We start from the raw sequence: 21,167 nt of genomic DNA on the forward strand, positions 1-21,167 counted from the left end.
ACGACCCACCGGGAGATGGTCCGTTTGTGCACCGCCCGACCTCTTTTGGCGCCCACATAGCCAACAAAGAGCTGATCATCCACCCGGATCTGCTGTGTACGCTGCAGATAGAATGCGAGTGCACGTTTTGGGTCCAGACGGTGGAGCCGCTCCTCTTCCCTTGAAGGATGCTGAGGCGGAAAAAAAAAAAAGGTGGGCAAAGTGATGGTCTGCCCGATGTGGAAGGGCGTGACGTTTGGCAAGAAAGAAGGATGTGTCCTCAGAACCACCTTGTCCGGATGAACAGAAAGGAAAGGAGGTTTGGAAGAAAGAGCCTGAAGCTCACTCACTCTCCTGGCAGAGGTGATAGCTACCAGGAAAGCCGTCTTGAGAGTAAGAAGACGTAAGGGACAGTTATGAAGGGGCTCAAAGGGAAAGCACATCAGAAAAGTCAAGACAAGATTCAAGTCCCACTGAGGCATTATGAAGGGCACAGGTGGGAATGTATGCGTAATGCCCTTAAGAAAACGGTTAACAACTGGGGACTTAAGAAGAGAAGGCTGATCTGGAAGCCGTAGAAAGGCAGAAGTGGCCGAAAGATAACCTTTAACAGTGCCCAGAGCAGAGCCCTGCTTGGCCAAAGAGAGAAGGAACAGAAGAACCTCAGAAAGAGGGGCAGAAAGGGGATCCACAGTCTTAGCTGTGCACCATGCCACAAATCTGTTCCACCTACCGGCGTACACAGTTTTAGTGGAGGGACGCCTGGCTGCCAAGAGGACATCACAGACTTCGGGAGGAAGATCGAAAGGTGTCAACTGTCGCCGCTCAGTCTCCAAGCATGGAGGTGGAGGCTGGACAGGTTTGGGTGGAGGACGCTCCCCTGCTGCCGCGACAGAAGATCCTCCCGGAAAGGCAGACGGAACGGGGGATAGATGCTCATACTGAGTAGCTCGGGATACCATACTCTTCGTGCCCAGTCCGGAGCAACCAGAATAACTTGGGCTCGGTCGCGCCTGATCTTCTTCAGCACTCTGGGCAGAAGTGGTATAGGCGGAAAGGCGTACAACAGACCGCAGCTCCACTCAAGACGAAAAGCGTCTCCGAGCGAGTGCTGTCTTGGAAATTCCAACGCGCAGAACTGATGACATTACGCATTCTCTTCGGTGGCGAATAGATCTAACCAAGGCGCTCCCCATCGCAGAAAGAAACCTTGCGCCACATCCAAGTTCAGACGCCACTCGTGATCCACCATGCACCGGCGGCTCAGTTCGTCCACCCTGGCGTTCGGAGAACCTGTCAGGTGTTGAACCACCAAGGTAATGCCTTGATGTCTGAGCCATGTCCAGAGGCGCAGAGCCTCCTGACATAGGGTCCACGACCCCAACCCACCCCGTTTGTTGCAATACCACATGGCAGTGGTGGTGTCCATGAACACCTGCACTACACTTCCCCGGACAGAGAGAAGGAATGCCTTCAGTGCAAGCCGGATCGCCCGCAGCTCCAGAAGGTTGATATGGAGCCGGGACTCCACCGGAGACCAGAGGCCTCTGATCTCCGCCCCTCCCATGTGGCCTCCCATACCCAGGAGGGACGCATCCATCACTACTGTGTGCTCCGGTTAGGGAAGGGAGAGGGATCTGCCACAGACCCAATCGCGATCCGTGAGCCACCACTGCAACTGTCGTGCAGCGCCCTCCGAGATCTGGACGAGATCAGACAGGTTGCCCCGATGCTGTGCCCACTGAAACTTCAGGTCCCACTCCAGAGCCCGCATATGCCATCTGGCATGCGGCACCAGCAGGATGCAGGAGGCCATCAGGCCCAGAAGCCGAAGGGTCATCCTGACGAAACCCGGGATAGAGGCTGAAAGAGCGGAACCATAGCCTGAATATCCCAGACTCGCTGTTCGGGAGGATAAACCCGAAACAGCGTCAAATCCAGAACCGCTCCGATGAAAGGGAGCTTTGAGAGGGACTCAGGTGCGACTTCAGCACATTGATGGAGAACCCCAGCAGATGCAGGAGGTCGGCCGTAGTCTGGAGGTGGGAAACGACTGCCTGGGGCAAGCCCGCCTTCAACAGCCAGTCGTCGAGGTAGGGGAAGACTGACACCCCTGACCTGCGCAGATGAGCTGCGACCACCGCCATCACTTTTGTGAACACCCGAGGGGCGCTGGTAAGGCCGAAGGGGAGCACGGTAAACTGAAAATGCTCCTGGCCTACCGTGAACTGCAGGTAATGCCGGTGGGCCGGCAGGACGGGAATGTGAAAATAAGCGTCCTGCAAGTTCAATGCTACCATCTAGTCTCCAGGGTGCAGGGCAGAAAGGACCTGAGCCAGAGTCAGCATCTTGAACTTCTCCTTCCTGAGGAAGCGATTGACGTCCAGAGGTCTATGATGGGGCACAGGCCCCCCCTTGTCCTTCTTGGGGACCAGAAAGTAGTGGGAATAGCAACCACTCCCTACTTCCTGATCGGGAACGTACTCGATGGCCCCCTTGGCCGGGAGGGCCGTGACTTCCTGACGGAGAAGAGCCAAATGATCCCCAGACATGCGGTGGTACCGAGGTGCCATGGCTGGAGAGGAGGACAGAAAGGGGAGCGAGTAACCTTGGCAGATTATCTGCAGCACCCACTTGTCCGAAGTGATACCGCGCCAGTGGTGGAGGTGGTGACGGACCCTGCCCCCTACTGGCATGGGGTGCCCCCTGAAGCTTGGATTAGGAAGGCTTGGAGGTGGAAGCAGCGGGTGGGGAGGAGGACTGCCCCACCCGCTGGTTACCAGACTCGCCCCTGCGGAAGCCACGTTTGCGACCACGGCGAGGCAGGTTCTGCACAGGCTTTGTGGAGGAGCGCGTCTGGGCGCCTTTACCCTGGCCACGAAAGGAACGAAACCCAGGCGTGGCAGGGCTCTTAGTGGAAAGGCCCAAAGACTTAGCCGTAGCCCGCGAGTCCTTAAAGCGCTCCAGGACGCTGTCCGCCTTGTCGCCAAAGAGGTGAGAGCCATCAAAGGGCATGTCCACGAGCGAGCTCTGGACATAAAGCGAGAACCCGGTAGACCGTAACCAGGCATGGCGCCGCAATGCCACAATCGTGGAAATCACCCTGCCCAAGGAATCAGCCGTGTCCAGACCACACCTGATAGCAAACTTTGCCGCATCCTTGCCCTCCGCAATCGCTTGGGAAAGGACGGCCTGGACCTCCTCAGAACACTGAGGCAGGACCTCTGCTACTGTATCCCACACGGCGTGGGAGTAACGGCCCAACAAGCAGGCGGTATTAACCGACCGCAACCCCAAGCTGGCCGAGGAGAACAGCCTCTTGCCATATTGGTCCAGCTTCTTAGAGTCCTTATCCAGCGGAGCCGTGGGAAAGGCACTCTGTGACGTCAAGGCCTGAATGACCAGGCTCTCAGGCGTGGGGTGAGTGGTCAAGAAGGCCGGGTGACCAGGCGCCGAACGATGACGCCTAGCGACGTTCTTATCCCCCGGTGCCCCCGAGGCCGGCCGCAATCAAGTGCCCAAGAGGACTTCGGTAAGGGCCTCATTGAAAGGGAGCAGCAGTTCCGACAATGTAGACGCCGTCTGGAGCACCTCCGTAAGGAGGTTGGTCTTAAGGGCCATCGTAGGGAGGTCGAGATGGAGAGACTCCGCAGCTCGACACAGCACCATAGTGTAGGAAGAGCCCTCCTCCATAGTAGGCGGAGGGGAGGCAAACCCCGGGTCAGAAGACACATCAAGTTCACCCGCATCTTGAAGGTCATCCACCCAATCTTGCTCGGAGTCACACTGCTGCGTAAGGGGATCCTCGGAACCGTCCCAGTCCTCATCCGGCTCCGGGGTAGAAGGAGCCGGCCGCGGCGGCAGGAGCGGAGCCGGAGAGGGGGCCAGCGGCGCCAAGAGCGGCGCCGGGAGCAGCGCCGGCCGGGGCCGACCCGGAACCACATCCCAGGTCGGAACAAAATGGTCCGAGAACCTGGGCAGGGGCGGGATAAACGGCACTCAGTGCGGCGCCTGTGGCGAAGCCAGGGGCAGCACTGGGGCCAGAGCCCTGGGCAGCGCCGGGGCCGGAGCCAGCGGCGTTGCACCTTGTGGCGCCGGAGCCGCGGGCGCTGGATCCAGTAGCTTCGGGGCCGGCACCGGAGGCGGTGCTGCCGGGTCAACAGGATCTGGACACGGGACCGCGGGGCCCGCAGGTTCGCCGGCGGGAGCCCGAGACCTAAACAGGCGGTCCAAGGCAGCAAGAAACTCTTGCCTCTGTTCGGGAGTCGCCGACGGACCTGGGTATAGCGGGTAGGCCGTGGGACTCCCAGGCTCCAGAGGAGCCGCAGGGGCGGAGCCCCTGTCCCCCTGGTCCGCCTCCGGGGAGCGACGGGGGTACATCAGAGAGCGAACACGCTTCTTCGACGACTTCTTATGTCGTCGCTTACCGGAATCTGAAGGTGAAGACTTAGAATCCGAGGAGCGACGACTCCGGTCCCGCGAATGGCCCCTAGCGGTGGTGAGAGGAGTGCCGAACCTCCAGCAACTTCCAGCACTGCTCCCGCAAGGCCTTCGGGGCCATGGCACGGCAGTCCCGACAATCCCGGTAGTCATGGTCGGTCTCCAGGCAGTAGAGGCAGACACCATGGGGGTCTGCCACCGACATATTACGGCGGCAAGACCCACTAGACTTAAAGCCAGGCATCTCTATGTGCACCAGGAGACAAGAGAAGGGGACAAAGTCTCAAAAAAGGGGTAAAAAAAAAAAATAGACCGGGGTACGTGCTCAATCCGGATCTGCGCAGAAAAAGGAAGAACCGACGTCAGCGCGCATGGGTGGCGCCTAAGTAGCCTCCGTGACGTCATCCCGGCGCGCACGACCTGGGGTACTGCTAAGCAAAAAACTTTCCGGATCCAGACTGACACCTGGGGAATATTCAAAGGTAAGGAATCTATCACCAACGTGTCTCTTTCAGATTCTAGTCATGCTTTGCCACTTTTTGAGATGGTATGCAATACTCCCCTATCTGCTCCAAAGCCCTACAGAATGACATACAGTGGAAATATTACATGCCAGCCATTGCCAGTTGTTTTAAGATTCACCGACAGTTTCCAGCTGATGTTGTGTACCACAACCCCTTGTGGACTTTCTATGGCGATACTGATGCCTCTTTTGGTGTGGTTGGTTCTGCTGCTGGTTTCGGAGTTGCCAGAAATGGGCCTGAATCCTTGAGGAAGGTATGAGTGACACACTCCCGTGCTTGCACAGAGATCTGTAAAATATCTTTATATCTGTCTTCCAGACGAACAGACTTTAAGGTACCAGTCTTCATCCTCTGTATTTCTTCATCTATGTGTGTTCCGAACAGATGACATCCATAGAATGATAGGTACAACATTTTTTGTTGCTCATCATTCTTCAATGAGGTGAGAAGCAGCCACAAGCATCTATCAAAAACATAAGTCCATGGCAGTATTTCATGGAGACAATAGTTGTGGAGTCAATAGATGCATTCATTATTTGATTAGATGCCAGAAAACCTGCAGCAAGAGCTTTCAGGAAGCTTTTCGTCTTAGCCCTTGGAAGGTCATCAACATACGTTTTCATGGACTTCCATATAGATTTATCACGGCAGCCTAGTAAAGCTGCAGCACTTATTTTAAGCCCATGCCAGTCTCAATGCACAATTTTCTGCTCAAAGCACCCTGTCTCCCCCTACCCACCAGCAATGCTATTTCCTGGGCTGAACCATAATGCTTTCTCATAGCAAACAAACAGAGTCTGGTTTGGGGTTGAATCTTAAAAACACTGACTCTTGTCTGGGAGGTTTTCACTTTAGTAGGATTGTAGCAGTTTAGACGTTGCTGACGACAAGAACCTTTCATTTGCAATCTCTAAAAGGTCAGAAAGAAATGGAAGTAACAGCCTTGAAGAAGCTCTGTATTGCAGGGATTCAACAATCTCACAACTAATATTGGACAGGTGTCCATAGGGATGTTTAGTTTAGCAGTCACTCTAAACAATACCTCTTGGAAGGTGGAAATATCAACCGCAGGCAAGACTCCTGAGAGTAAGATGTTGGGCCTGTGCCTGAAAAAGAGTCGAAGTGACCTGAAGGTGATTATGCCAGAGGTCTTTCATTTAGGACACTGCATCAGCAGGTTGGAAGAAGGCAGCGGTGGTAGGGTATCCCCAGCTGGGTCAACAGAAACCTGGATAAAAGAAGAAATTCATTTGGGATCCTTAACATTCTCTGAAGACTGTTTCGCTTTAAGCTAATTTTTTGACAAAATTATCATCTTCAGAGTCGTTCTTAGAAATAAAGGTTTCAGTGGAGTTTGCAACTGATCTTCCAGATGAATTATGATCACTTGAAGCAGATATTTCCGAGGAGATTTTGACAAAAAGAACAGTCTCCTAGATGCCTTTCCTTTAGACATCAATTTGTGGGTAAACTGAGTGCCTCAACGTTGAGGAGTGTCTTGAGGCTTTTGATGATTAACTCTTGATGACAAGTGTCTTGACTTTGAATGCACGGACGATCCACGTGTTGTCCTTAATAGTGTCCTGGAGGGCGAATCTGCACCAGTTTGGGGATTCAGTGTTGAGCTGGTCTTTGACAGTAAGCAGTACATGTAGACATCAGAATCTTCATCATCATACGAGCCCAATGCCTGTTTTGGGACTGACAGTGCCACCAATTCCCACTTCTTTCTCTGGATCTCCCCCTTGGTGTGTCCCTTCAGACAGAATATTCACACACAGCAGAAGCCCCTTCGGTGGCTGCTTCAAGGTGGTCCTGCGCCTCCCTGATTTTCTGTCCTTGTGTTTGTACTCTAATCTACCTCTGAGGGGAATGCCCTCGCGATCTTTCAAGATCCTTTGCACATTTTCTGGCAAAGGGAGCATTCCACCACAGCATGGGAGTTTGGGAGACAGGTCACACACAGGGCTTGTATGTCAGTACCTTTTTGCTTTCATCTCATGGGCATGTCCGTGTTAAAAACTTTTTTTTTTTTTTTAAAAGAGTGGAGAAACAAACATCTTGTCTGGAACACTTCAATCATAAAAAGTAGGCAAGTAAAACTTCACAGGAGCAGAAAATATAATTTTCAGAAGAACAATCAGGGTTTAGAAAACCACAGAAGTGCTCTGAGATCTTCTCAGAATGAGTCAGATAAAAGGACTCTTGGTATCCAGCAACAGGCAGGATAGGGTAGGGATGGTTGCAGGATTCTGTACGGGGGGCCTATTTCTTAAGTCTTCAGGACAGTTGGCTGTTTGGCAGTATTTCCCTGCATTTCTACAGGTTTGTCAGCTATTGCAGAGCAGCAAAGGGGGTTTCGGTTCTTTTCTAGGAGTTTTCTCACATTGTTCCAGTCCTTAAATTGGATTCAAAACATTTTGAATAGGATGAAGTGGCCAGTGTTTCTATGTTACTGGTAGCACATGGAGAGCGTTTAAACTCACTATTAATTGGTGTGTGTGTGTGTTAGTTATTTATTTGTTTATATTAGTGTGTATTGAATTTAGGACGGGGACATTCTAATGTTTATGACTTCAACGAAGATCCTATGATGCACACAAAACACTGCAGCATGCACTCAACGTCCCCTTTACCTTCCAAGATCATGCTGTAAGCACATACACTTCCATCCACACACAGACACAAAACAGGCCATCTCACCTTGCACACATATTTAATGAATTCTAAAGCAGGATTGTTGAGAGGAAGATAAGATCCAGGTAACACTGGGAACATTTCAGAGGGCTCTGTAACATTTCGGGTTCCTGTTACTTTCTTTTGGATTTTCTGGGTGATGGTAAAGAAGTTCTGTGTCAGCTCGTTCGCAACATAATCTTGGGAGAAGGAGATCATACCTGGAAAAGAGAGAAAGTATTGAGGGGGAAAAAAAAAGTGTTGAGGAAAAAAAAAAAAAAGACAACATGAAAAATATTTATAACTATAATAAAAGAGAAGCGGAAAACAGACAACCAGATCGGGATGCCTGCAACTAATATCCAGTAAGTACCCACCAGGCATAGCACCTGCTTCTCCTTCAACCTCCTGTGTTATCTGGCTGTTCTGCCTTCGCTTGATTGGAGTGCTTCCAGGGGCATTACGTCTCATCTCTTCTCGCATGCTATGATACACAGCTACTATATATGCTATAAATAGGAGAGATTACGTGAGAATGGTTTTGATGACAGGCTCAATTGTATACTAGAGACTGTGGATAATACACTATGAATCAATCAATGAAAGATAAACAGCAGCACATGTGCAACTTAGAATACGAAGTGGCAGAAAAAGCATAAGGAAATGGACAGACAGAGGCAGTCAAAACCATAGAGGCCTTAGATAAAGAACCGGGAAAAGCACAGGCTGGAAATGGATAGTAACAGCTGAGGCTAGAAACCACTATAGAACCATTGACCGGATGGAAAGGATGAACATTAGTCATAAATGCATCTTCTCCATCTTCTAGCTCCTAGACCCTGAAAAGACATTGTTTCTTCTAACTTCAACTATTCGGGCCAGGAATGATACGTCTCACCCTCACTATTACAGTCTTTGAAAAGTCTTTCTTCTGAACCATTTAAAGACTGTTTCTCGCTTTCCCCTTTTTGTCTTCGGGTTAGGTCTCAGACCTTGGTTGTACAAGTGAAGAAAGGCAGCACTGGCACAGGGGTAGGGTGTTTGGGGAGAAGGACAGATGTTTGCCGAGGCAAGGAGAAATGCATACTTTCAAATATCGGAAAGTCCAACAGGAATGTTTTGGGCTAGATGGCACTAGTCTCACTGCTCCAATCAAGTGCAGGATGAAAGTGGGCATTAAGAGTGCCAAAGGAGGACAATATCCAATTCATTGCCTAAAGCTGGGGCTCGTGTTACCTGGAGGGGCAGGATGATTTATATGATAGGGTACGGGGGAGGATTGTTGAACTGGTCCATGCACATCAAACACTGTGGTACTCTACTAAGGAGGAGCTTTGCAGGGTTAGCACTGGGACATCTAGAGCAACTAGGATCTTGCCTACCAATTTGCTCTGTTGACCCATAAAAGCCTTTTTTCAGTTGCTAAAAACTTAGATTCAGAAGTCTGGAGATACAATAGTAAATTACAAGCAGCACCCTCAAGGAAGAATTATCAAAACGAACACATCTTTAACAAAAACACCTTTCATTAACATTGGTTCTTGGTGGCACTGTTAAAGCATCGTTTTCTCTTCTAGTTGTCTGGTGATGGACTTCGTTTACATGTTCTTGGGCACGCCTTATGATCCCTACATTCCGGTTCCTCCTGGCAGTTATTTGATGATGATTTTTAAGCAACGTGGGGGAGAAGCATTTCCACAGCTAACGTCTTGTTCATTTTAGAGAGCAACAGTCACACAAGCCAAGAGGAGAGAATCAGCCTCCAGTGTGTGCAGTTGTTTACAAAGATGCCATTCTTATGAAGAACAAACTGGTCCAATTTTCGGGATAGCTGCTGTGCAAGCATGCACGGCCATTTTGAAAAATGCTGTGTGCCCACATGGGCAGCCATTTAGGAATGATTCTAAATCATTAAAAAATTATAAACTACTGACAGTGGAGTGTGGCGCGCACACACACACAGGGAGCTGGGGGAGGGGTAAAGTGGCACCTGGATGGTATTTAAAAGAAAACTGTAGTAGCAGAAAAGGCAGAAGAAGGGGCAGAAAAAGGAAACCGAGGGAAAGAAAATGGTCCCTCATATGCAATAATGCACGCCCTCGACGTCAGCAGTGGAAGGATACAATTCATTAAATCAAAATACAGTCAGACCAAAATGCTCTTTGGGCACTACAAACACAATAGGGAGAAAAGCTATGGAATCAGGAGCAGTGAAACTAAGACACCCTCCCCAATTCAAGCGTAAATACACAGATATTCCCCTTGGACCGTTGCATCGAATCATAAGCAAGGGGCAAACCCATAGCCCACTGCAAGTCTATGTTGGATACAAAAGATTGTCTGTGAGGAAGACCTATATCGCGTGTAGCAGTTTAGACAGGCTTTTGAAAAATCCAGATAAATATGGCACAGACACTGGACAACAGTACGTTTCATAAACACTAACAATCCATTTGATAATCCAAAAAAGTGTAGTCTTTAATGCATATTGTATATCGAACTCGGTCTATAAATAGCCTTTAAAAGAAATAGATTTATTAGCAATTGACGCAGTGTTCCATATTGATTACCAAAATGTAGTACATGTATAAAATAAGTACCTTCTACCTAGTGAAACAGGCCCAGCGAGCACCACATTGGGCACTGGCGATAACTTGGTTTGTGGCGCCATATGAGAACCATTAATGAAAAGGGGCGAGGGTAGAACATCACCTGAGATGATCATCAGGAAGTAGCTCTGACAGGAGGCCGCCTGCGGCAGGTACTGTACAATGTTCCAGTTGTTCTCCAATGAATCTTCAACCTCATCTCCAGTTTCTTCCCCATCCGAAGCAACAGCCTCCTCTTCATCTTCGCTGCCTTCATCATTCCCCTGGACCTTTGCCGGTCCTTTCTGCTGTAAGTACACAAAACAGCTTACAGTAATAATCAAACTAAGAACCATCCTATCAAGTGGCCATTCCTCAGCCCTAATACACAATGTAGTAATTAAGCTATCTCATTTCGGACTGAATAAGTCATTCCTTGATATACCTTAACCGTCATCCTCAAATCCATTCTGCCAACCACTTGCGCGTGCCCCTAACTACACCTGTCACTATGCCTCTCTGTAGTGATATCTCTTCAACCACAACCATAGGAGCACTTTCCCATTTTCGTGTTGCTTCATTCGTAGTACCACCCTTCATTCATAGTGCTACATCCTCAGCAAGTATTGCTATAGTATAGTTCTATGTGGACTCCTACAACTCAGTGTGATCTCTTACTGTGTTATGTTACACTTTAGGGAACTCCGTTTGGTGTATCGCTCACGATGTCTGTCCAAGGAGGCAACTTTTAAGGGAATCAAAAACAACAAAATAAGTAGTGGCTGAAAGAAGGAGTAGGAGCGTTTGATGTGCCATACATCAGGTGTTATTTTGGTCTCAGGCTGGCCAGGACCTTCTTCTCTAGGAGGATGGCCTCCATTCATTCTTTGATAGCTTTACCCATGTCGCATGCCCACAACATCACCAGCATACTTTTTATTTCACCTCTATGGAGCCTTGAATTGTTGCACTTTTATCCACACTCTGCCCTTTAGCTAGTCTCTCACCTCTCCATAGAGGACGTTGGAGGGGATCTTTCCTTTAATTCCCCCATAGTTCGCTGGGTCCATCCAAAGCAGGAATTCCCAGCACCGGGAGAGGGAGATAGTAAGCGAGTGGAATATCTCTCGTGAGTGAATACTGGGAAAAATGGAAAACACAACCATAATTAGTGACTCAAGAAATAAACTTTGCTCATGTAAAGCAGAAAAGCACCCAGGTGTGCTCACCTCACACTCCACTAACCTCTTTGTGATGTACTCCACATAGGCTATAGCATCTTCAATTCTTCGCTTTTTCGTACAAAGGATGATCCTGTTAAAGTTAGCGTATATTACGGAAGAACCAAGACGCTTAAACTCTGCCACCAGCCTGAAGGAGAAGAAACACAAAAGAAAAGAGTAAGTGAGCAGGACAAGAAAAGATAGAACAACTGAGACGGGAGTACAAAGGACCAATCAACAGAAATCCTGTAGGTGTGCAAGTGCTTCTTCAATCACTTGTGACTTTACATCTAAACGTGGCAGCCATCGAGGAAGAGTAAAATAATGGTACACTAGCAGCAAAACTATTGAACAGCAGCAACCATGTGGGATGTGGCATGCTGTAGATAAAATGAGATGCCTGGTAGCACTATGAGCAGCTGCAAGGCGTGACAAAAAATATTAAACATAAATAAGGAGAGAAATTAAAGGGGTGCTATAAAAGGAGAAAATGGAAAATCAAAGGACCTGCCAGCCAACGCTCAACTTCAGACAGCCCTGCACATGTGTAAGGCACAAAGCTGCCACTCACATGGCTATATAGCTAAAGGTGGAAATGGGTTAACCCACTGCACATACAATATGTTTTTTATTTATTTATTTATTTTATTGTAACATTACTTAGCAAAACAGTAAACAAAGGACACTTTCCCGTTCTCATGACATTGCAATTACAGTGGTATTTTGCAGTCTTGCATTATAAACTCAAACAGTACAGCAGGCAAGTATTACTCCATAACTTGTTATTATTGTACCACACCACCCATTAGGCTGTGAGTGCAGTATGTGCTGCTCACCCATCCTAAAGTTTCCCATACGGCTTATGGTGTGTCACATATCCCAGTGCTCCCACATGTCCCACCTTATATCTTCTGTCTCCTTCAGGGCCACCGCCTATTTTACAAAACTTCAGGGCTGGGCACTCTTGTTTCTTGACGCTCACCCTGTGGATTTGTCATCTCCTTCTTTAGTTGCTCTGTATGTACTATACAGCGCCCAGAAATTCATAGGCCTATTACGGGTAGGGAGGAGGTCGCTATAATTCTCCGTTTTGGTGCTGCAGTACAGCATATAATTCGCCCATTGAGTAGTCGTAGGCAACGGTCCCCTCGATCAACAAATCGCCACTCTGTGCTTGGCCATCAACAGACCAATGTCCACTAATCTGCGCACCCCTTTAGGCATGGATTTAGAGTAGCCCAGCAGAGCCAGAGCCGTCTCCGGCATAAGTGCCTGTCCAATTATCGCCGCCATTTCAGAGAAGACTCGTTCCCAAAATTTTGCGATCCCCGGGCAGAACCACACCAGATGCATGAAATCAGCCACCTGTTCGCTGCAACGCTCGCATCTCGACTCTTCCCTAAGGCCATATCTGCAAAGTATAGTAAACCCTAATTAGATATTTGAAGTGGATCAGCCGGTGTCTACCATGGAGGGAAACACGTTTCGTACTGGTGCAACGTCCACATTGCATCATCAATTTCCCTATCTAGATCTCTTTGCCATGCTAATCGGGCCTTGGTAAAATAGTTCTCCCTATAGGACATGGTAAGCTTGTAGATTTTAAATACTATTCTCGTCGGTTCACCGGTTTTTATAACATAAGAAAGAGCGGTCAGCTCAGGTAGTTCTGCTAAGTCTCCCCCCAAGTAACGCGTGTCTGGTTCTGTGAAATTTGGTAAGGCGGGTGGGCGTTGCATCCCTTATTTCCAAGTTTTCCCAGTTTCTCGCTGTGCCTCCCGCAAACAGGTTACCTATAGTACTGACCTCTATTGAGTTAAGCGCACAAACCACTCCCCCATCTCTACATGGAGGCAACCAGTGGCACTATTCCAGTGGGGCTAGCGGACAGTACAGGATAGCTCCTGCCTGTAACTTTAAAATGTGGTGCCAAGCATGTGTAGTCGCATTGACAATCAAGTATTCCCGTCCTACGATCTGGGGGCGAAAAGAGCAGCATGGGCAATGGTCGAGGGGAAGCCACTGTGCTCTCAATGTGCAGGTGCGGGATGTCTATGGATCCATAGATAAGCATACGCACTTGCCCTATAGTATAAGTCTAAATCAGGTGCTCCCATGTGATAAGGTAAAGTAAGAATTTGCCATTTAACCCTCAGTTGTTTGCCCACCCATGCCAATCTAACCATCAATGTCGTGAGTCTCTTAAAAAATAAGCTTGGAAGGACCATTGGGATATTAGTGAAAAGAAACAGAAAGCGAGGAAGTATCACCACTTTCATTATAGAATCTCTGCCCAGGAGGGATAGCGGTAATCGGATCCAGCTCTCTAACTCATCTTCTAGTTTACTAACCAATACACCATAGTTTTCCCTAAAGCCAACGTCCGAGTGTATCTGGATACCAAGGTATCGCACAGAGTCTGTCGTCCACTGCAACGGGTAGTCAGGTTCAAACTGGGTTGTGGCCAGGGTAAGAGGAAATATGATAGACTTCGACCAGTTAACACGCAGTCCCGACACCCCTCCAAAACGTACCACTTCTCGTAGTACAGATGAGAGATTACGTTCAGGATCACGGATATATAGGAGCTTGTCTTCCGCGTAAGTGGAGACTAGAAGTTCATAGCCCGGAACACGACTATCTTTATATCTGTGATAATCTCGGAGCGCACAGGCTAAGGGTTCTGCCACCAAAGCGTAGAGAATCGGAGAAAGCGGGCAGCCTTGTCTTGTGCCCCTAGGGATACAGATCGGATCCGTCACCAGGTCGCCAATTTTTATCCTGGCCGTGGGCGCATAATATAGCTGTAGGAAAACCTCCCCCAGTCCCATCCTCGACAACACCTGTCTCATGAAGGGCCATTCAACTGAGTCGAAGGCTTTCTCCATGTCGAGAAACACTGCGACCGCTGGTGTGTCCGGCTTAGTGTGCTGAAACGCACCAAACACCATGCGTAAGTTGTAAGTAAGGTTTCGACCCCGAACGAACCCTGCCTGCTCTGGAGCCACTAACATTGGGACCAGTCTATTTGCCAGGATCTTTGCGAAGATTTTAGTGTCGACATTAAGCAATGAAAGTGGTCGATAGGATGCGCACTCCTCAGGGGGTGTACCCGGTTTCAGGATACAATTATCACCTCTCTCATCGAAGGTGGCATAGTACCGGACACACACATATCATCGAATAGTGTAGCTAAGTGCGGCATCAGCAGGTCTGAGTATGCCTTGTAGAAGGCAACAGTCAGACCGTCAACACCCGGGGCACTACCTGGTTTCATACTTGCAAGTGTCAAAAGTATTTCATCTTTCTCCAAGGGTCGCATTAGGAATTCACGATGCATGTTTGTTAGCCAGGGCAGCCTAATATGAGTTAAGTAGTCTAAAATTTCCTCTTCCAAACCTGCACTGCGGGTAGTATATAGCTGTGAGTAAAATAGTCTAAAGCTCTCTGCAATGGCTGTTTCATCAGTAAGTGTCTCTCCCTCGGCTGACTTGAGTTCAGAAACGGCTGCATGACCTCGCCATTTCTTTAATAATTGGGCTAGTACCGTGCCCAGTCGCTCGCCTTCCCCGTAGAGGCGAGCCGTGGCGGATTTACCAAGGTGCTTAATTTACGCATCAGCGGTGTCATGGTATTCCTCTAGTTCGGTTTTAAACTCTTTCAGTAACTCGTCATCAGCGCTAGTTTGAAGGCGATTGGCTAATACAGTTTCCATATCGGCGAGCTTCTTACGCAGTGCCCTAAGGACCTCTGAGTGTTTAGACATAGTCACTCCGCGAATGTAGACTTTGAATGCTTCCCACACCACCTGAAAGCTCTCCACTGAGCCCACATTCTTATCGAAGTATGTTTCAATCGCTTCAGCCAGCTCCGCCTTAAATACTGTGTCTAGTAGAGAGTATGGAGGGAACCTACAAGTGAAGGGGGGGATAGATTTCTGGGGGACATCAAAACTAATAAAATCGGGGAATGGTCCGAAAGTGTACGGGCAAAACCTCGCAAGACCGTGTGCGCCCATACAGCTGTCCGGTAGCTAACCAGTAGTCTATGCGTGTATGTAGATCGTGATACGCTGAATAATGCGTATATCCCCCTTTATCTGGGAATCTCTGCGTCCGCACATCGTGCAAGTCCAATTGGACTATGATGTCTGTGATCGTTCTAGCCACCGCCGTGACGTGCCTAGCCGGTCCTCCCGAGTGGTCCCAGTCGGGGTTTAGAACCAAGTTTAGGTCACCTTCCCAGAGTTGATGTCCCGTTCCACAATTACGAACCCTGTCTATCAGTGCAGTATAAAAGTTGGGGTTATTATAATTGGGGCCATATACATTGAACATAATCATGTTCAGCCCCTGTCCCCGGCACTTGGAAATTACATATCGTCCATCTGCATCAGTTACCAAGGGTTCTAGCGTGAGAGAAGCCCTTGGGCGAACCCATGTAAGCACCCCTCGGGCATGTGTGGTAAATCCCGCTGCATGGATAGAACCCTGTAGTCCCTCGCTACGGACCATGGGACTATTAAGAGGAAGGTGCGTCTCCTGCAGCAGCGCAATATCTATTGCAGCCCTATGAGGAGTACCAGCTGTCCTGTGGTCATGCACTATCGGACTATTTGTGCCTGCCATAGGAACATACAACTTGTGCAATCGTCATGTGTAATGAGTTGTGTCTATTAAAAGTGTCCTGTCATTCAAGTCCCCGTCCCATCCCGCCCCCCACCCACGCCAGGCCTTCCCAACTGTGCCTAGGCGAAATACAATCAAACATGCCTCTTGAACCATCCTGATAAACAGCATGCGCAAACAACGCAGCAAAGAGGTCCCGCCCCCCCCCCCCACCCCCAAGGCACAATTCCCCAAGTGTGTGTTTGACTCGCGGGCAGAGGTAGCACGCTCAACAATTTAAAACTGAAAAACCCAAATCTGGTCCTTTCTCCGCACACTATCGGCAAAATAGAAATCATCTGAATGAGAAATGGGATCTCCAACCCCCATCCCGCCCATATGCCCTCCGTCCAATTATCCAAGTCCCCTTGACAGGCACCACCCTCGCCCGGGAGCCATCCTTACAGTACCCCAACATTGATGGCAGTGATACTAGGAATAACTAAATCACATCAGTACACATGTCCCCCATGCATTACAAATGAGATTTTCACTGATAACCCCGTGAGTGACTTTCTTATCTGGAGTTAGAGTCCAATGTTCAGTCCTGTTCGTCCAAACGGCCACCTTCCGCTCCCTCACAGGAGCCTCTCTCTGGGCTACGTCGCTAGTCTTTAGACCATTCCTTCAGGGCCTTCTGTAAAACTTCAGGGTCCATGAAGATTCGCGACTGGCAGCAACGGTTAACAAAGTCTAGCAGGGTACATCATGGTGTAGTCTATGTTGTGTTTCCTGAGTTGTTTCTTCAAGGGGGCAAAATGTCGGCGTGCTTCTTGTACCCTTAGTGTGAAGTCCGGAAACACTGATATGGTGGAACCCTCGTATTGTAGTGACTGCTTGTCTCTGGCGACTTTCAGCGCCGAATCCCTGTCCCGATGGTTCAGCAACTTCCATATAATCCGCCTCGGGGAGTGCCAGGCGAGGGCCCAGGGACAGATGCGCCCTCTCAACAAACATAGGCGAAAAAGTTTCACTACCTAGGAGTGTTACTAACAATTTCTCAACAAATTGCTCCATGTTGCCGGTCTGGGTCGATTCCGGAAGACCAGTGATCCTCAGGTTGGTGCGCCGGGACCGCGCTTCAAGGTCCTCTGCTTTATCCTGCAGAACCTGCATCACTCTACCCAATTGTTTGTGGCTGGCGTCAAGTGTTGTTTGTGCTTCTTCAACCTCCGTGACCCGGCGCTCCATCATGTCCAACTGTTCTGCATGTTTATCCAGTCTCTCAGACATTCTATCCATGCGATAGGAGAGGGAGTCCATCTTGGTGCCTAGGACTGAAAGGCTGCTTTGTAAACCCTTTTCCATCGCCACTAGCATAGTAGGAATGTCGCCGTCTGTTTCTTCTTGGGTTGGATCCTGCGTATTATCGCCATCCTCAGCGGCTGCGTCCCGCCCCTTAGACTTCCTTTGGTCGAACGTTTGTTTCGGTTGTGTCCTGTCAACCTTGCCCATCTCTTGAGGAGTTCTATTACTGTTCCAGGCCTAGAACTGTACTCTCCCAGGTCAGACACCGCTGTTGCCGCGTATACTATGCCACGACGATCACAGCCGAATGGAGCGGTCAGGGCCAGGCTTCATCTTTACTGCCCTACCTACTAGGCTACCCACGAAGCAGCCACCGCAGGGCTTCAGGTCACAGGCTCTCTTCTAGTGCGTGCCTCGCTGTAGTCATGCAGAGGTAGGGGCGCTTCACAATCAGTCGGGGCCGATTCCACTCTGCTCGTTAGTTCGGTTGGCTTCCACCGCCACTAGCGTCACCTCTCCACAGCTGGGGCGCAGCGCGGCCCTCCACTCACAGGTTCCTTCAGAAGAGGGTACAATACTGTTCCAACCCAATGCACTGCAATCTACAGTGCCTGCACAATCCGTTCTGCAGTGGATCGCATCGTTAAACCGCTCAGAGGGGGCCAGTCTGCAGCGTCCCACACGACATGCGTTCCGAGTTCCTCAGGTCCGTCCCGACACCACCTAGGCCGCCGGTCACCTCCAAATGCACACTCTCCTTACGACGTTGCTTGGGTGGCCAGGCAGGGGTCTGCGCAAAGCATCCTTCCATCTGGGGAGATGGGGCACCACCAGACTGCTACAGCTCGCGCTCGCCCCCAGGGCAAACTAGTCAGCTGGGGAAGTCCGTCTCTCCTGCTTCAAAAATGACAGATCGTACTTGCCCCGCTACGCAGCTCCTATTGCCCCAGGATCCAGGTTGTCGCTCCTCCAGTAAGGCGTCACCCACAGCACTCCAAAAGCGCCGCAGGCGGAATCGCCGTGGGCGCTACTCTCAGCACCGCTGCCGCTCTTCAGATGGCCACTGCTTCCCTCCGTAGTACTCAGCAGGAGCGCCGCCGCTCCCTGTTGCTCCCTTCACGGGCCCTCGCTGTCCTGCCGCCCCGCTGGCTTTAGAGTTCCTCAGTTACCACACTGCGTGTGGAGGGGGTTACTGCCCAGGTCCGCTTTCTGCTGCTGTTTCTCCGATCTCTCCAGCCGTTACTAGGGCTCAGGTCTTCGCCACGCGGCAGAGCATCAGGCCACCGCAGCTCTTAACGGCAGCCCAGAGTTCCCGGACTACGCTTGGTACGCACCGGCCGAGATCTCTCACACCGCCGTCCGGACTAGTGCAGGGGTCAGAGGCAGCACATTCCGTTCTAGGGCTCCTCCAGAGCTGAAATTGGCCCCAGCGAAGCCGCTTGCACTCTTCAGATGCCGGATAATTACAGATTAGACTGATGGCCGTGCGGAGCTTCTCCCTTAGGCGGCCATCTTCATTGCGAGCAAGCTCCGCCCCCCACATACAATATGTTGTCATGGGTGGAAAATGAAAGTGAATAACAAATGGTTAAAGTTGGTGATCCAAAGCCTTCTCTGCATGGATATGTACTATACAATTACAAAAATGATACAAAATTACAGCAGGCAATACAATATACAAATCCTCCTAAGAGTCTAGAAAGGATTATCATGGTACAAATCTTTTACACCCCAAGATTGATTAGTAGGGGATAACCAACACGAAAAACTATCTACCACAGTTATCTGTGATATCCCAAGTCAGGGCTTGAAAAATCAAAAAATTGTTACTAGACCTTCAGGTCTAGTAACTTAAAAAAATCTACTCGACCTAACTGTAATGCACTTGACCTCTGTGAGCAAATGTGACAAGTTAACAAGATTTAAAGGTATTTTTATTGCTCATTCACTTTGTGAGCAATAAAGATACCTTTAAATCTTGCTATATTGTCACATTTGCTCTGCTTTCAGAGACAGAGGTCAAAAGTCAGTTTGTCTTCCTATTCGCCAGAAAGGGCGAGTAGGACCTAAAAATAGCTCGCCCTAATTAAATCTGGCTTGCGAGCGGGAGAGTGGATTTTTCGAGCCCTGCATGTAACAAAATACTCGACTGCAACCTTTAAGACTGCTTTACTATGGTTGTAACAACAAAGCAAGGCCTACTGTCTGTGTCGTAACTTTTCATAACACATCAGACTTATGACATCGGATATAAAATTCCTCGCTGATCCGAAAATCAGCCTTATTGCCTTTTTCATTGGCTTATCATCATAAATAATCCGATCCCTGCCTGGCCACCCAAGCTTTCCCCAAAAACTACCATCAGGCATACAGTCATAAAATAATGCATTATAAATTATGCTGGCATGAAATTACTCTTTGCCAGAATGCAACATGGGGCCCTTGAGGGATCATTTATTGCTCCAACCCTCCTCAACATTTAAATGGAATTGTTTGGTTTAATAATTGGAAACTCTGGCATAATTCTACAAATAAAGTACAATCAAATACACTGGTAAACGACTGTGCCTCAACACATAAAAAATTCATGCCATCACCTTAACCTCTTCTGTGCCCATGACGAGATAGTCTCGTCATGGAGCACGGTCGCGCTGTGCCCATGACGAGACTATCTCGTCATGAAACCCACCCGCGTGGGAAACGCCCGGCACAGGAGGGGGAAAGGGCGTGGCACCGAAGGGGTTAAGAACCTAACTATCAACTTCAAGCCTGGAGGAAAGAACTTTCTGCTCTTAAACTCAGAAAAAACAGAATCCATTTCCATCTCTTTGGCAAAATGTGGATCTGTCTCTTTTGAACCTACCCAACCTCAATGGATTCTCGGCTGCTATTAGTCAAATCACTGAGATTAACCACGGACCCTACACTTCAATTTATCCAACAGATTAACAAAACAGGACAGCAGTGCAGGTGCATGTCATACCCAGATTAGATTTTACTCTATTTTCCTAATTTGGTTGGAGATGTCTATTGTTTTGCATTTTGATTTAATTACTGTTTGGTACTACATAAATAGCTTTATACATTGCCTTAAGTTAAGCCTGCCTGCTCTGTGCCATAGCTAGCAGGGGATTGAGCTCAGGTTAATTTACTATGAAGGTTCACCCTGACAAGGGATGCAATTCTTTGAAGTGGGCAGTCGCCAACCCTAAATAGATCTAGATATATCAAAATGTTACTATTTTAAAATTAAGGAGTTAAGCAACTGAGGAGATCGATAGGCTAAGTAAACAGATGAGTAAAGGGGATGCTGTACTTCTGCAGACATCTCTATTTTCAAGCCATTTAAAAAAGATCTTATGCATCAAATTAGTAAAAACCTATAGCCCCACTCACATTTTTAGCCTACTGGTTTCATGTCTACATTAATATCTCAATGCTTGTCTACTTCAGTCTTCTCTAAAGGAAAGGCTTTACATTTTATAGCTTCTAATCCATCACAATGGCGTTCAGGTGTGCCACACTTTTTTCAAATAAAGAATGTAAGCACTCTAGTTGCTCATTAGAACTCAGTGGAGAAGCTGCATTTGCTCTCTAGGGAGTTAACTTGACCAGCAGCTGTAGATGTTAAAGGTACATATAATTCAGTCTGCATGTCATATCTTTCTTATCTAAATTAGTAAAACATTCTTTCATAACTCATAGAAATGGAGTCAAAGAAATGTCAAAGTAAAGATGTAAATAATTCATTTACAGATAGTCTCCTGATTTAACGGGGAGGAGGAAAGATTAACCTTAAGAAATCCTCGATGAAGAACTAGA

General features: G+C 48.7%; 1 protein-coding gene across 1 annotated transcript in view; it reads right to left on the reverse strand.

Moving 5' to 3' along the window:
* Positions 1 to 21,167, reverse strand: part of POLE (DNA polymerase epsilon, catalytic subunit) — a 241,781-nt gene that overhangs the window by 20,222 nt on the left and 200,392 nt on the right. The window contains exons 41-45 of the mRNA XM_085636412.1: positions 11,453 to 11,578; positions 11,215 to 11,347; positions 10,332 to 10,515; positions 7,997 to 8,128; positions 7,647 to 7,840 (exon numbers count right to left, since the gene is read on the reverse strand). Coding sequence (XP_085492538.1) covers positions 7,647 to 7,840; positions 7,997 to 8,128; positions 10,332 to 10,515; positions 11,215 to 11,347; positions 11,453 to 11,578 — 769 coding nt within the window. The remainder of the gene's footprint in view (positions 1 to 7,646; positions 7,841 to 7,996; positions 8,129 to 10,331; positions 10,516 to 11,214; positions 11,348 to 11,452; positions 11,579 to 21,167) is intronic.

Source organism: Triturus cristatus, chromosome 11, assembly GCF_964204655.1.
Source record: "Triturus cristatus chromosome 11, aTriCri1.1, whole genome shotgun sequence".
NCBI lineage: Eukaryota > Metazoa > Chordata > Amphibia > Caudata > Salamandridae > Triturus > Triturus cristatus.